The sequence below is a fragment of the Sinocyclocheilus grahami genome, unplaced genomic scaffold (genome assembly GCF_001515645.1).
Source record: "Sinocyclocheilus grahami isolate Dianchi unplaced genomic scaffold, SAMN03320097.WGS_v1.1 scaffold419.1, whole genome shotgun sequence".
Lineage (NCBI taxonomy): Eukaryota > Metazoa > Chordata > Actinopteri > Cypriniformes > Cyprinidae > Sinocyclocheilus > Sinocyclocheilus grahami.
The window spans coordinates 1322186-1339030 of NW_015505598.1; the positions used below are offsets into that span (position 1 = coordinate 1322186).

Sequence of the window (16845 nt, forward strand, 5' to 3'; positions counted from 1 at the left end):
ATTAGATCAGCTGCTCACCTGCTTTCTTGATTCTCTTCCGCTCTTTAAGATGGTAGGGTTTGTGGTCATGTGACAGCGGGACAGCATTACCGTCTTTATCACACAGAACCGCCCTCGAATCGCCAACATTAGCCACAGTCAGCTCCTTCTCAGACAGCAGAGCCACCAGACACGTGGTGCCTGACCGAGACACAAGAGCACAGGAGCACAGGAGCTGACCTTATCAATTACAGTGCTTGCAGAAAAGAGCGAAACACCTCATGAAAGAGAACACACTCATCACTAACAGCTCTGTGGCAGCATTGTAATACATCTGTGAAGAAGATTTCCCACTGAGGCAGTGCAGCTAACTGTGATTATTGGATATTATGTTGTATATACTGCCAACTACTCACAGTCAGAGCTGGGCATCTGATCTGATCTGGATTACGTAATCAGATTCCAAAAATTTAGTACTCGTAATTAGATTCAATTACATTTTAAAATACTCGTAATCAGACTACAGTTACTTTTTTATGAGTTACACGATTACATATTATTTACACAATAGCTATATATTTATTGATTCTCTCTAATTCCTCTTTTTCATCTTTTAATGTTCCTTTCTAAAATAGTCCACTGTTTATATACACTCAGAAATTCTTCCAGTTTTGTGGACGTTCACACAGAGATCAGTTATTAGTCATGTGCTACACTGCATTTACAAAAATCATTTCAGGTTTAAGAAGTGTTTGAACATTGCATCGACTAGTGATGAACACATATTTGTTATTTTGTTATTTAACCATGTATTTCGATGTCTTTAGAAGGCTTTTGTCTTTCAAACACATTAAAATGCACATATTCAAAATTCAAAAATTCACATTCAGACTTTTTTAATCATCTGATCATCTTTCACCTAATATATTTTCTTGAAGTAACCCTGAGATTTATTAATAATCATCACATTTGCATGTTCATGGTTCTCTATTTAATGTGTGTTTATTTTGATTGATTTTATAATGACTTATTTTAATTTAACATTTTTATGATTTAATTAACTATTAGCTTTTCATTAAACTCATAAACCCTCTGCAGTTGCTTCACAAACCCCAGTTTGGGAAACCTTGACATAATATAATGATTAATGCACTTAATGTTGTTAATAACAATGCAAGAATATATTTTTTTAACCTATGTATTTTTATATCAATATGGTACAAGATTATCCTATTTAAATTAATGCAATAAACGAGATAGGTCAAAAGTACTCTGATTATATTATCTAAAATGTGTAATTACGGTACTAACTACAATATTTGTCATGTGATTTGGAATCAGTAACGGATTACAATTTGTAAGTAATCTACCCAGCTCTGCTTAAGAGTACACAGCTCTGTGTGAAGCAGTGCTGTTCACCGTATGTACATCAGTGTCTCAGCAATGGATGCTCTGCAGTGAATGGGTGCCGTCAGAACGAGAGTCCAAACAGCTGATAAAAACACATTGTGAAGCCAAAAGCTGAGTGTTTGTAAGACACAAATCCATCATTAATTTATTTTCCATAAAGTCCATAATCCATAATAACTCTTCCTCCAGTAAAAAGTGCATCTGCTGTTGTCTCTCACATCAAAATCCAGCCACATATTAGTTTAGAGCTGTTTAAACGCTGCTTGATCTGTGCAGATTTCTCTCCTGATTCACACCAGAACACTTTTTCACTGGAGGAAGCGTTATTATGGATTATGGACTCTATGTATTTGAGTTAAAAACGTCTTAATGCTGGATGTGTTTCAGCTTTTGTCTTCTCCAGATGTTAACTGATGGACTGGAGTGCTGTGGATTATTGTGATGTTTTTATCAGCTGTTTGGACTCTCATTCTGACGGCACCCATTCACTGCAGAGCATCCATTGCTGAGACACTGATGCAGTGCTACATTTCTCCAAACCTGATGAAGAAACAAAAAACATCACAATAATCCACAAGTAATCCACAGCACTCCAGTCCATCAGTTAACATCTGGAGAAGACAAAAGCTGAAACACATCCAGCATTAAGCACATCCGCTTTTAATTTTCCATAAAGTCCATAATCCATAATAACGCTTCCTCCGGTGAAAAAGTGCATCTGCTGTTGTCTCTCACATCAAAATCCAGCCACATATTAGTTTAGAGCTGTTTAAACGCTGCTTGATCTGTGCAGATTTCTCTCCTGATTCACACCAGAACACTTTTTCACCGGAGGAAGAGTTATTATGGATTATGGACTCTATGTATTTGAGTTAAAAATGTCTTAATGCTGGATGTGTTTCAGCTTTTGTCTTCTCCAGATGTTAACTGATGGACTGGAGTGCTGTGGATTATTGTGATGTTTTTATCAGCTGTTTGGACTCTCATTCTGACGGCACCCATTCACTGCAGAGCATCCATTGCTGAGACACTGATGCAATGCTACATTTCTACAAACCTGATGAAGAAACAAACTCTAATCTTGAAAGGCCCGATTTCATTTTCATTTTTAGATGAACTACTGTAAGTGCTCAGCTCCGATGTCTAATGCTTGTAGACTAAATAAATATCCAGAACCAATCCATCAGACTACAGGTTCACTGCTGTGAGCTCTCACCGGCTTCATCATAGGAGGCCGACAGTTTCTCCAGGATCTCTTTGTCCATGTCGAGTATCTGCTGTTTGAGGATGGACTGGCGGGTCAGAGTGCTGCTCTCCTTCTGCGTCTCGTAACGCTGAAGCTGCTGCCGCAACATGACGGAAAGATGCGACTTGGCATACTCTGCTGCCGTCTGACAGACAAACAGAAAACAGAGACATTATATTCGACTGCTGAACAAAATCTGACACTTCAGGGGGCTGCATTTCAGTTCGTGTGTGTATGTGTTTTACTGAGAGTAGCTATTTTGTGTGTCTTGGTGTAAACAGGCCTAAAGAACACAGAGAAGTATTTTAATCTGGATATAAACTCTGGTAAAAATAGCTAGTAGCTCGGATGCTTCCTGCGCTCTGACGAACCTCAGAGGAATATTAATTACACGCGCATCAGTGGCCTCGAGTCCAGCATTCAAGAGAGCGCCAGAGATGAAGAGATGCAAGATGCACCACTAAATTCACATTAGATGCAACCGGCGTACATGTTTATCAGATCTCTGTTCATCTGTGCTGTCAACATCCACAGTTACTGACGGCAGCTTTGTATATATACACACACACACACACACACACACACTTTCACACTCTCACACACACACACACACTCTCACACACACACACACTCTCACACACACACACGCACGCACACACGCGCACACACTCTCACTCTCACACACACACACACTCTCTCACACACACACACACACACTCTAAATATAGGTTAACAGAGCTGTTTTTCTGTAAAGACGTAAGCGTGCTGTGTGGGAGAGATTTGGACAAGAATCAAAACCACATCAAAATGAACTACATAATGCACTTCAAAGCATGGATTGGTGATAAATGCACTGATTTGCATAGAATTGGGTTCAGTAAAAGGGAAGCACTCTATTATTATACCGTTACTTTTTTTTTTTTTATAAATGAGGACATCCCCAAAAGGAGTTTCTCTTTTTTGGAGGTTTTACCATATTTAGCTCACTTCTGGGTCTTCAAAATATGGTTAAATGGATGCACACAAACACAGAGATGTGTCTTAAAGGATAAGTTTACTTCCAGAGTAAAAGATTCCTGATAATTTACTGACCCCCTTGTCATCCAAGATGTTCATGTCTTTCTTTCTTCAGTCGCAAAGAAATTACGTTTTTTAATGCGCATCGCAGAGCTAGAGCAAGCCCAGCATTTGTGGTTAAAGAGTGGATCAATATAATTTTTTTTCAGAAAAACGACAGATCGTTTCGCTAGATAAGACCCTTATTCCTCGGCTGGGATGGTGTGGAGCTCTTTGAAGCTGCAGTTTTTACCTTGAAATCATTGGCCACCATTGAAGTCCACTATATGGAGAAAATTCCTGGAATGTTGAAAGACATGAACATCTTGGATGACGTGGGGGTGAGTAAATTATCAGGGAATTTTGATTCTGGAAGTGGACTTGTCCTTTAAATGTACTAAACAACAACCAACGAGAAGCAATTTTCACACTTCACTTGCTTTACACCATCTACTACCAAACGAATGACACTGCAATCCAAGGACAAACAGAAACCCAATGAAAGAAGAAAATGAACCCATCCCTACATTAGCAGTGTCTTATTTCACAGAGGTTGCATCAGCTGCATACATTTAAGAAAAGAAACACTGCAAAGTAAGAAAGAAATGACAATGGAATATTATTTATTATGGTTGCTTTTCTTTAATAAGAAATCCTTAATGACGTATGTGCCCTACTAATGCCTCCAGAGGGCGCAGCCTTCGAAATGAGACACAGCTATTGTAAAGATGAGCAGAAATGTTTACATTATATCTGTATATGATGCCTCACTTTAGTCCAAGTATACTCGCACTGAAAAAAAAAGATGCAAAGAAACTAAATATTTGGCCCTGTTGAGGTTTAGAAAATAAACTCACACTTCTGTCCACTAACACGGTCTAAGAAGACATGTTTATTCTTTTAATACAGGCTTCTGTTATTATTGTGAACAAATCATCTGTGAATTTAAATCAAAATGTGAATAAATCACTCTTCCTGACTCATTCACTATTCTTACACTGTATAGTTACTGGCACACAGTGCATTATGGGAATTATGGGAAAGCAGCTGCAGCCTTTCGTGCTGAAATCCAAATGATTTTTGTCTTTTTCTGTTCCAGTGCATACATAAAATCTAATGAAGTAAAATCACACTGCCTGCCACTTCAGTAATAATGAAAATGAATTCTATTACTTTTGCATATTGCTTGGTAACTGTAGATCAGAATATGTTTTGCTGAGACATGTATGTGAGCGAGTGACAAGTGTAAATGGAAAGAGTTCATAATGACACGGCAAACAGTGATTTAGTTAAGGGTTTTCTTCTTTTTAAGTAACAAACAACTTCAAACTACTACTAAAAGTTAAAATACTAAGTTAAACATAAAAATAAAATTGCACAACTGCACCCATTTCTGAATATTGATGATTTCCCACTGGAGCAGTTTTGGAGCTTATAATGCATATACGATCTTATTTTTGAACGTATAATTGCTGCGTGTGATCTCATGCTGTTTGCTGTTTGCCAGAACGTCGAGATACTCTTTGACAGTAACAGAACTTATTCATTAGCTACTTTTTTTTAATGTTAGTATTTGGCAAAATGTCAGTTATCTGAAATTTAAGAGAGTGGTACATTTTGTAAAAGTGAAAGCAAAGGGAGCTTTCAAAAAAGTATCTGTGACTGATATCGGCCACAGCAAAATGTGCAATTTTCCAAACTCTCCAAAATAATAATAATAATAAAATAAAAAATAATGCTGACATTGCAAAACACTCAGATCACGCTTATACGGAAACACATTGCAAGGTAGGTTGCATAACGAAACCTTACACAAATTAGTAAAATTAGGCTTTAAACTTAACCTTTTACCATATTCTCAAAGAAATATACTGCTTCTCTGATACAAAACTTCTACTACACTAAAATGTCAATGTTTGGATGAGAGCAGGGGTTTGAATGAATTCGCACATGTGAGTACTGGGAGACAAACAGAAACACAGTTCAGTCATGACAACTCTCGGAACATTTCAGCATGGTGATGGATGTGACAATGTTAATGTATTTGGTCTTGGCGGAACAGATCTGCTACGCTGCTGCTGCTGAATGGCTGCTGCTGCTGGTTATTGCTGTAGTTGTAGATTATTGCTGCTGCTGCAAGCAAGTACAGGAACTTGCTACTGCCAATGCATATGGCGATACGGTGCCGTGAGTATTTAAGACATGCTGCTGCTGCACAAATAGCATATAAAATAACCCCGTAGCAGATCTATACAGGTGGAGCTGGGGAAGGTGGAGGGTTCCAGAGAACTATGAAAGCACGCTGCAGGAATCTCAAGTGAATGCTAGCCAGCTATAAATGCAAGGCAGTAAGCTCATTGGCTGCATATGCTGCATGAACCAATCAGCTTGTGCCAAGTCGCTTAACTCTCTGAATATCATCAGTTACGTTAACCCCCCGTCTGCCTGCGCCATCTAGAGTTTCATGACTGAACTATATATTTAATTCTATTGTCCATTATAGTGAGAACGCTGAGAATAGCACACACAAACTTTTTTTTTTAATTAAAAAATGACGATATTTCTCGTCGAGGAGAAAGACTGTCTAACAATATCAGCATGATTGCAAATGTGATATTGATTTTATAAAATAGTTTTAAAAAAAATTATGAAGTTAATATTGTGTTATATTTTATAGAGCCCGGTCTCATGAAAATGCGTATGAATAATACGCCAAATAAAAACGAAAACTCGTGGTATTGACACACAAAAATGTACTTTGGCGTGCATATGATACGCATGTGTCTTCATATGTTATTGATTTTGATCAAAGAATGTCAATCCTCTCTGACTTGAAAATATTCTGTCCATATGATTGTGGTTATTAGCACAAGCATGAGAGTCCTGAGTCCTGACATGTGCTGAAGTAATTCCTGCTGGGGCTTTCCTTTCATCCGCTAACAATCTGATTTAAAACTGACCGCACAACTGTAATCAGAAGCAGTCAGCAAACACACACACACACACATATATCTCCTGTGTTTCAGGACATGCATGCATGCATCAGTGCTGTATGAAGTGTGTAACATTAGCTGCACACACATCACACTGACTTATGCGAAAATCACTGTAAGCAAGATCTTACTGTACTGGAAAAGTGCAAGCTGAACTAGAATCTACTCTGATTTTAGTTATTCCCTATTAGGACAACACTTGGCTTGCACACAGATTGAAATAAGTTCATTAATGTTTTTCAGTTTTATTTTACAGTGTGTGGGAGAGAGTTTTAGTAAATGGACCTAAACCATCTGCAGCAGCTGTGTATCACCAGAGTCTGGAGAATTCCATCAGCGTCCAAACATGTGCTCAGCAGAAGCAGTCCTTCATCTTTAATTACTCTCTAACAAAGGTTATTCGTCCAATTCAATGCATATTGTACACATTTTTTTGTTGTTAAATTAACAAAATCACTGGTAAATAAAACACGTTTGAGTATCGATACTTTCGATACTTGCGTCAGTATCGATATATTGATACTTTGAATGGATATGCCCATCCCTTACCAGCAACCAGTAGGTTGTGATGGTTTCAGAATGAACTGCACAATTTTAAAGACAACAAATGTAAGAGCCGATCGGGAGAGAGACAGAAACTGGTGTGGAGAATCATGAGCGGAAATCAGTGAATAAAAGAGCAAACTGAAAGAAGAGTGAGAGGTCACATGTCCATGGCAAGTTGGAGTGAGTGTGCGTTTAAAAATAGAGTGCAATCAGACGCACCCTGGATTTGCTAAATCAGGGGTCTCCTGCTGCGTTCAAGTCCTCTTGGGACGTACTTACGAGTCGACAAATCGTAATTACCACGTCACTTTGGTCGGAACAAGATGGCGATTTAACTTTTCTACATAAAATGCAACGATTTTCACTGCATCTAAAAAATTATAAATAAAGAATGTGCATTGTGTTTTTGCAACTTATGGAAGTGATGTAAACTGAATCATTATATACCCTACAGTAATTATACAATAATATAATATTTTGTATTTGTAACGTTTTTTTTTATACATTACAAAAAAAAATTTCATTTCAACATTTTCTGTCAATACAGACGCTGCATTTCTTTAGTTTTTGGCTGTGTCTATTGCATCTGACACGTTTTCTCACTGACACACCCCCTCGTAAATACGGTCTATCCGACATGACTTGAATGCACCATCCAACCCTGCTCCTGGAGAGCTACTGTCCTACAGACTCCAGCTCTAACCCCAATCAAACACACCAAGGTGTTCAGGGTCACTTGATAACAGGTGTGTTGGAGCAAGGTTGGAACTGATGTCTGCAGGATTGTAGCTATCCAGGAGCAGGGTTAGAGACCCCTGTGCTAAACTGAGGAGTAAATGCAAAGTGCTGCACTTTCAGATCTTCCTGGCACAAACTGCAGAGCATGGCCTGTTCCTGGCCAACATGTTCTGACTCCCAACTCATCACATATTGACGCTTGGTCACTTTTTGACGCTCAAGGTACCCTTTTAGCATAATTTTTCATTGTGCAGCGTCCTCCATTGCTTTCATTTGTTTGCCTTAACTTAATGGTTTGCATGCATTTGTTAAAAAAATAGAAGACATTTTATATAAAGTTATACTTTCATTGGAGCACTTAACCCCACCCCTACCCTAAACGTACCCACTTTTTTATTGCAAAAACTGACCATAAAAAAAGCTGTATAAAAGTATTACAAACAAGTCGTGATGCATTCCAAATCTTCTGAAGCCATTCGAGTAAAACATAAGGTTTTAGTGATCCCGCTCCGTTAACGCACTCACGTCTCATTCGAAAAGATACTCCCGTACTTTAGCGTGACACAGTCGGTCACAAGACACACAAGAGCCAATGGCATTTCACAATCAAAGCTTCTTCTGGAAGACATTTTTTAATTTGTTCACAGACTGCACACAGGATCTGAGCTTTACGGCGGACGGAGATGGCGGTTGCGTCTATTCCTCTTACAAATCAATCGTTTTGCCTCAGAAGACTTGGACTATTAATATTTTTTGTATAAATTATGACTGTAGTTGTACCTGCCAGTTATATCCTGTGTTTTATTGACAAATTGTAGGTTTAGGGGCAGGGGTTGGGTTATGTGCTAAATGTGCAAAAAGTGTAATGTAAATAAAATTGTTGTGACTATTTACATTGGAAAAATCACACCCCAATATACACATGTAATAACAGCAATATTATTACCCAATATATAATTTAAAGGGCTGTCAGTTTAACACACTAACTTAATTAATTAGTTATGAAAAAATAACGCATTAAAATATTTTAATGCAGTTAATGCACTGGCCCCGCCCCCAGACCTGTACGTCATCTTACATTTCAAATAGTTGACTGTTGACATAGGCTATATGATGCCGGGTAACAACTCCATAAATGCACTTATGCCCTCAAATTTAAGAAATTGGGGCAAAGATGCTCCTGCATGATTTTTTGTCTCATATTTATATCATATGATAAGGGATATCACACAAGCAGCGAGAGCAATATTACGAGTGCTGCTTATGTCCAAATACCACGAGTGCAAATGTGATTTTATACAACAGTTCTGTCACGGTGCTTCTGTGTGGAGACGAGGAACACGGAGACGACGGAGAGTCATGAACAGTCTTCATTAATTCAAACATGGGGTAACACAGGGCAGGCAGGAACACACACGGAGCACATAGTATAGACGACACCGGACAAAGGAATCAAGGAACAGACAACACTTTAAATGTTGAACTAAACGAGGGTAATGAACGGGACACACCTGAACTAAATGACTAATCAAAACGTGAAGGAGAAACATGGGGAGAAAAACACAACAAAACAGAAACACAAGTCTGACATTATCTCCCCATCCCAGAAGGCGCGTCTGCGCCACTTAACCTCCAGAGGGGAGGGGGGGGGGTAGGCAGTACCGGTTCCAGGAACCATGTTGGAGCAGGCAGTTCAGGGGGTCATGGCTGGACGGCCCCCATGGCCTCGGCACTCGGCCCGGCCACCACAGCCGGAGACGTATAGCCCCCCCAAAAAAATTTATTGGGTGAGACTCCGGGTCCCCTGGCTGAAACTGAATCTGGACTGGGCTCCGAAATTTAGGAACAAAAGACCTCCCTGGGCTGCCCTCAGGAACAGAAGCCCACTCCGGTCCACACTCGGGAACAGGAGCCCTCTCTGGGCCAGACGTGGGAACAACAGCCCTCTCTGGGCTTGGCGTGGGGACAGGAGCCCTCTCTGGACTGGACGTGGGGACAGGAGCCCTCTCTGGACTGGACGTGGGGACAGGAGCCCTCTCTGGACTGGACGTGGAGACAGGAGCCCTCTCTGGACTGGACGTGGGGACAGGAGCCCTCTCTGGGCTTGACTCAGGATCTGAGGCCCTCCTTGGGCCAGACACGAGAACAGCAGCCCTCTCTGGGCTGGATGTGGAAACAGGAGCCCTCTCTGGGCTAGATTTGGGATCTAGTATAGACGATAGACGACACCGGATAAAGGAATCAAGGAACAGACAACACTTTAAATACTGAACTAAACGAGGGTAATGAACGGGACACACCTGAACCAAATGACTAATCAAAACAAGAGGGAGAAATATGGGGAGAAAAACACAACAAAACAGGAACACAAGTGTGACAAGTTCAGTAAATAAGAAGTTAATATTGTTTTATATTTTAATCACAATATTGTCTGTTTTTGCTCAGTTTTGCCAAAAAAATATTACCTAAAGCCACAGCAGAATTGTTGCGCGTCTCAGAGCAGCATCGTTTCGCATTTTGAACGAATTGGATGAATCAATTATTCACATAAAGTCAGCCGTTTAATCAATTCCTGAATGAATCAGCCGTTTGAACGATTTGAATGAATGACTCATAAAGACATTTACCGCCACCTGCTGGCAGATTCCATTTCTTATTTAGAGAATTATTTCATTTCAAATAAAAAAAAGAGAAAAAAACTTTGTCAACTCTGAATTATGTCATCATTTACTCAAACCTGAATGACTTACTTTCTTATGTGGAACATAAAAGGAGGTATTTTGAAGACTGTTGGTAACAAAGCTGTTTTGGTTACAAAGGACAAGTTTCATTGCACAAACGAAACAAAAAAAAATTATAAAATTATCTTCTTTTATGTTTCATTTATGTCCATTTATGCCGTTGTTGCCTAAACATTTATGTGTAATAAATTTTATGTTGAATCAAATAAAATATTTCTTTCTAAAGCTACTATTTGTAATGTCTACTTAATACTTTCTCATTTAACACAAAAATAGCTTTAAATAATCTTTTGTGGGTATTTTCAGATCGCCATATGTAATTTGCAATTATTTAGATTAATCAATCAACACATCATGTAATTAATTAGATTAAAATTTTTAATCGACTGCCAGCCCTAATAATTTAATCATGACGATACAATTCCCAGTGTCGGTATATTGATGCCAAAGGTTTCTTATTTAAAGCAATGGAGGACCCTGCACGTCGAAAAATGACACTAAAGGGTCCTGACCAAGCGTCAATATGTGATGAGTTGGGAGTGAGAATGTGTTGTCCTGGCCTGTTTACACCTAGTCATGTCATGTGTTTTCGCCGATCAGTTAGCTAAAAGACCAGGTGTAAATGCCCCCTGAAACGCTTTCGAGACGGATTTAAATCGCTCAAACCACAGGAGGTGGTCTGGGACGCATTGTAAGTGTAAATGCATCTGGTTGTTGAAACCACATATGTAAATTTTATTCCTCCCAAAAAGTTAAAATAATAAACTAGGGATGCACTGAATGTTCGGCAACCGAAATTATTCGGCTGAAAATAGCAAAAAAAAGCTCTTTCAGTGTTCGGCCGAATAAGCGAAAAGACCGAATAATTTGTACCTTACAATGACGTGATGCTATCAAATAGCAGCCAGCGTAAAGTTAGAGGTGTGCACTCTTTATAATGCAGCATACATGTCAGCAGTGTGGATTTTGCTGGTTACTGTATGATGATTGAAGTCACGAAATGGTCTTAAACAATTAGTAAATAAACTGCATAACGCCGACAGCGAGAGACTGTTTAGGACTGCATCACATGTCTTCAATGAGAAGAGGAAGGGGTGATTGTTGCTGGTTACTGTATGATGATGATTGAAATCACGAAATGGTCTTAAACAATTAGTAAATAAACTGCATAGCGTTATGCTTTCTAATACACGCACGCATTGCATGTATTCAATGTAATGCATGTATAAAAGTTGACAAATAGCAAAAACTCCAACATTCATAAATGTTAGTATTGTAATTTTACTGTTGTTCTGTAAAATAAAATAAAAAAGTAAGATAATAATAATGATGATAATCATTACAACAGCTCTGTTAATACATTTATTATAACATATACACAGTGTTCAAATTAGGATCTGTAATATTTTCTAATGTTTTAAAAGAAGTCTCTCCTGCTCAGCAAGGCTGCTCTTAATTTTACAGTAAAAATACATGCCTGATTCAAGCACTGTTCTGTAAAATAAAATAAAAAAGTAAGATAATAATAATGATGATAATCATTACAACAGCTCTGTTAATACATTTATTATAACATATACACAGTGTTCAAATTAGGATCTGTAATATTTTCTAATGTTTTAAAAGAAGTCTCTCCTGCTCAGCAAGGCTGCTTTTAATTTTACAGTAAAAATACACGCCTGATTCAAGAAGGGGGTTTGATGGCCAAAAGATATTATTTTAGTAACTTATTAATTTTAAGTTAAATTGTGCTTTGTTGGTATAATGTCTGCTAGAATGTAAAAAAAAAAGTTTAGTGTTAAATATTTTTTAATTGTTTTGTAATTGATTTTTTCTTTGAAAAACGAGACAAAACAGTAAAAAGCCCATTTTGGCTATTTAATTTATACAAAATATGTGATGAGTTGGGAGTGAGAATGTGTTGTCCTGGCCTGTTTACACCTAGTCATGTCATGTGTTTTCGCCGATCAGTTAGCTAAAAGACCAGGTGTAAATGCCCCCCTGAAACGCTTTCGAGACGGATTTAAATCGCTCAAACCACAGGAGGTGGTCTGGGACGCATTGTAAGTGTAAATGCATCTGGTTGTTGAAACCACATATGTAAATTTTATTCCTCCCAAAAAGTTAAAATAATAAACTAGGGATGCACTGAATGTTCGGCAACCGAAATTATTCGGCTGAAAATAGCAAAAAAAAGCTCTTTCAGTGTTCGGCCGAATAAGCGAAAAGACCGAATAATTTGTACCTTACAATGACGTGATGCTATCAAATAGCAGCCAGCGTAAAGTTAGAGGTGTGCACTCTTTATAATGCAGCATACATGTCAGCAGTGTGGAAGCATTTAAACTGTCCGAGAAAGACGCAAAAATCATTACAAGCGCCGACAGCGAGAGACTGTTTAGGACTGCATCACATGTCTTCAATGAGAAGAGGAAGGGGTGATTGTTGCTGGTTACTGTATGATGATGATTGAAATCACGAAATGGTCTTAAACAATTAGTAAATAAACTGCATAGCGTTATGCTTTCTAATACACGCACGCATTGCATGTATTCAATGTAATGCATGTATAAAAGTTGACAAATAGCAAAAACTCCAACATTCATAAATGTTAGTATTGTAATTTTACTGTTGTTCTGTAAAATAAAATAAAAAAGTAAGATAATAATAATGATGATAATCATTACAACAGCTCTGTTAATACATTTATTATAACATATACACAGTGTTCAAATTAGGATCTGTAATATTTTCTAATGTTTTAAAAGAAGTCTCTCCTGCTCAGCAAGGCTGCTTTTAATTTTACAGTAAAAATACACGCCTGATTCAAGAAGGGGGTTTGATGGCCAAAAGATATTATTTTAGTAACTTATTAATTTTAAGTTAAATTGTGCTTTGTTGCTATAATGTCTGCTAGAATGTTAAAAAAAGTTTAGTGTTAAATATTTTTTAATTGTTTTGTAATTGATTTTTTCTTTGAAAAACTAGACAAAACAGTAAAAAGCACATTTTGGCTATTTAATTTATACAATGGTGAAATGGTCAAAATACATGCACTGGTGTTTGCTGATGAGTTTTTGGCTCAAGATCTGCATTTAAAGTCACAGCAGACCAGTCAAGTTCTTCCACACTGACTCAATCAATCCTTTCTTTCTGAACCCTGCCCTTGAACACAGAGGCGTTGTTGTGTTAGAATAGAAAAGGGTCCCGTCCAAACTGCTGCTATAAAATTAGAAGCACACAGTTCCCTGGAATATCATCATTATATGCTTAAACTTTAAGATTTGAGAGATTTTAAGACATCCAGATGCTCGCCCACACGTCATCAAAAGCTCACACGTGCTCTTCTTAACACTTACGCTCACCCACACATTCATCCATATGCTCCATGAATATTACATGCACGATTGCGCAGTTTTACTCTCCTTTGTTTATAATGTGCACAAAAACATTTATTAGCTGTAACAAGTGTGTTGAATGAGTGCGTTCATCAGTTCATTTACCCCTTCAGTAACCCAGAACACACCTGACATTTCAAAGCTCTAATCTGGAAATAGTTTTTCATGGCTCTGCTCACATGCTCTGATGTTGACAGACTTTTATTTGAGCTTTTTTATTTTCAGTAAATCAATAAAAACCTACTGAACTGTGACCTTAAAACCCAGGTACAGTATGTACCAAACCATCATACCCATGCAGTCCTAATCTACATGACAATGATTTACAGGCTTTATTAGTGAGTCTTGATACCAAAAATCATATTGACTCCGTTAACTAATTACAGGATGATGTAAGAATGTAGGTTGCATGATACATTTATAAAACACTGCAAATCATTACAATAGACTCACTGCAAGAATTAAGATAAATGGTAATTTATCAGGAGATTTTTAAAGTAAAGCACAAGACAAAGGTCCTTTTTTAATCTAATGTTGCCTACAGATACATAACTTCACATTTAAAATCGGTAAGTATTTGCTGGATTATATAAATAAGGGATTATGCGTATCCTGTTTTAAAATAGAACCTTTGTGCAACCTGGTAATAGTGTTTGTAATTCATTGTGCACCAACTCACTAGTAAATCTTTTAAAGAGATGTAAGAGTCTTGTTTGAGGCAGTAGCGGGTCAACAAGATTTTTTTAATTCATAGATAATAACACTAAAATCTGCTGTCCTAATAATACATACAGCTCAACAATTGTTATTCTCATTAAGAGCTGTGCTTTATGGAAAGTATGACATAATGGCAATTGTATTTATATTTAAGCATTAGCAGACACTTTTATCTGAAACAACTTGAATATGGTAAAGAACAATGTTCTTACAGTAAACTACACTGCACCAAATGAGACAGACACCAAATCAGATCTGTATGTGAAAAATTCTGCTGAAACGTCTACAAAAAATGACCAAATAATGATAACAAAAGTGTGTGTGTGTCTGAAATCCCAAAACAGCTGTCCTTTTCTCTTAAATCTGTACAGCACAAACATAAAGCTTAATGTTATATAACTTCCAATCCAAACTAATAATGGAACAATGTTTAGTTTTTTTCTAATATATTGTGGGAAAGAAAAATTTACTTTCTTACACTTGAAGAGATGTGAGATGGTGCCGACGAAGATGGCTGCCTCCGTGGCGTTCTCCGCAGTTGTTTTTAAGTTTTTGTTAGTTTGTCTTGTCTTTAGTTATATCCCTGCAATCAGTTTATCCAGAGACGAATTGCTGGACATTCGGAAGTACACACCACCCGATATTTCACCGGTTTTCGACTATTCTGATGTTTTGCTGCACATTGTAGTCAGGGGAGCAGCGGGGCTGATCAAGCGCTTCAGGACGCGCAGACGGGGGAAGAGAGCCGGCGCGCTCGTGAAGCTAAGGTAGCGCGGATTCAGAACGCCATTGCCAAGCATCCATCTGGCCAACCTCCACTCTCTACCCAACAAAACGGACGAACTCCTTCTGCTCTCCCGGACAAATAAGGATTTTTCAAACTCTGCTGCTCTGTGTTTCACGGAAACTTGGCTGAAAGACGCCATTCTGGACAGCGCGCTGAGTCTCCCGGGCTTTCAGCTGTTCAGAGCGGATCGCGATGCAGAATCAACGGGGAAATCACGCGGCGGCGGGACATGCTTTTACATCAATGAGAGGTGGTGTACAGATGTAACTGTGTTAAAGAAGATGTGCTGTTCAGATCTAGAAGTGCTCTTCATTAACTGCAAGCCGTTCTATTCGCCGCGGGAGTTTTGCTCGTTCATTCTCGTCAGTGTCTACATTCCTCCGCAAGCACACGTGAGCTCCGCTTTACAGAAACTTGCTGATCTGATCACAGAGACAGAACAACAACACCCGGACTCTGTTTTAATCATTCTCGGGGACTTTAATAAAGCCAATCTCTCCCGTGAACTGCCAAAATACAGACAGCACATCACATGTCCCACCAGAGACAGTAATATATTGGATCACTGTTACACCACAATAAAGAATGCATATCACTCTGTCCCACGAGCAGCTTTGGGGCTCTCTGATCACTGCTTGGTTCATCTTATACCGACCTACAGGCAGAAACTGAAATCAGCTAAACCTGTATTAAGGACTGTAAAAAGATGGACTAATGAAGCAGAGCAGGATTTAAAAGCTTGTTTTGACCTCACTGATTGGAGTGTTTTTGAAGCTGATGCCACCGATCTGGACGAGCTCACAGAGACTGTAACATCTTATATCAGTTTCTGTGAAGATATGTGCATTCCTACCAGGACTCATTTAACCTGCAACAATGACAAAACTCAGACAGCTCCGTCAGGCCAAAGAAGATGCTCACAGGAAGGGGGACAATGTCTTGTATAAACAGGCTAAATACACACTGAAAAAGGAGATCAGAGTGGCAAAGAGGAATTATTCTGAAAAAATAAGGATTCAATTCTCTTCCAGTGACTCAGCATCAGTGTGGAAAAGTCTGAAAGAAATCACCAACTACAAGACACCATCCCCCAGCACTCTGGAGAATCAACAACTGGCAGACAATCTGAATGAGTTCTACTGCAGGTTTGAAAAAACACCCCACACCGGCCCTGAACACCTCTCCACACAACCAGCTGGCCCCCATCTTCACACAGATCTTCAACAGATCACTG

General features: G+C 38.6%; 1 protein-coding gene across 3 annotated transcripts in view; it reads right to left on the reverse strand.

Moving 5' to 3' along the window:
* Positions 1-16845, reverse strand: part of LOC107551298 (protein phosphatase 1L-like) — a 26003-nt gene that overhangs the window by 4066 nt on the left and 5092 nt on the right. For all 3 annotated transcript variants that reach the window (XM_016232854.1, XM_016232855.1, XM_016232853.1), the window contains 2 exons: positions 2606-2780; positions 19-180 (listed from right to left, as the gene is read on the reverse strand). In XM_016232854.1, the coding sequence (XP_016088340.1) occupies positions 19-180; positions 2606-2780 (337 nt within the window). The remainder of the gene's footprint in view (positions 1-18; positions 181-2605; positions 2781-16845) is intronic.